The sequence below is a fragment of the Aplysia californica genome, unplaced genomic scaffold, assembly GCF_000002075.1.
Source record: "Aplysia californica isolate F4 #8 unplaced genomic scaffold, AplCal3.0 scaffold01186, whole genome shotgun sequence".
NCBI classification, from domain to species: domain Eukaryota; kingdom Metazoa; phylum Mollusca; class Gastropoda; order Aplysiida; family Aplysiidae; genus Aplysia; species Aplysia californica.
The window spans coordinates 31425-31926 of NW_004798456.1; the positions used below are offsets into that span (position 1 = coordinate 31425).

The 502-nt window shown below is 51.0% G+C and overlaps 1 protein-coding gene across 2 annotated transcripts in view; it reads left to right on the plus strand.

Annotated features, from left to right (window-relative positions):
• The window catches only part of LOC101858988 (zinc transporter ZIP10), a gene marked incomplete at its 5' end in the record, with an annotated part of 16939 nt that overhangs the window by 11281 nt on the left and 5156 nt on the right, over positions 1–502 (plus strand). For both annotated transcript variants that reach the window (XM_035973385.1, XM_013090234.2), the window contains 1 exon segment: positions 183–370. In XM_035973385.1, coding sequence (XP_035829278.1) covers positions 183–370 — 188 coding nt within the window.

Genomic DNA, 502 nt, shown 5'->3' on the forward strand with positions numbered 1-502 from the left:
CCCCCAAGATTAAAATTGCTGAAAGGACAGAAATATATCTGTTTCTCTGATTGGAATATTGTGAGGAGCACCTGACCTCACCATGCTTCCACACACGTGTTTATAGATGACCTTTTTGTATTGCAAGTAGCGTACAACTGTAATTGACTCAAATGTTTCCTTGTTTCCTCGCTGTCTGCCAGGTGACTTTGCCGTCTTGCTGCGGGCTGGGATGTCGGCCAAACAGGCAATCCTCTACAACTGCCTGTCCTCCCTGCTCTGCTTCCTGGGAATGTTGATTGGCGTTGCCATCGGCAACATATCCTCCGCCTCCTTGTGGATCTTTGCGGTGGTTGGTGGGATGTTTCTCTACATCGCCCTGGTGGACATGGTAGGTTCCTCCACTGTCCCGTGGCTCCTACACAACATGGGGATAGGTTCCTCCACTGTCCCGTGGCTCCTACACAACATGGGGATAGGTTCCTCCACTGTCCCGTGGCTCCTACACAACATGGGGATAGGT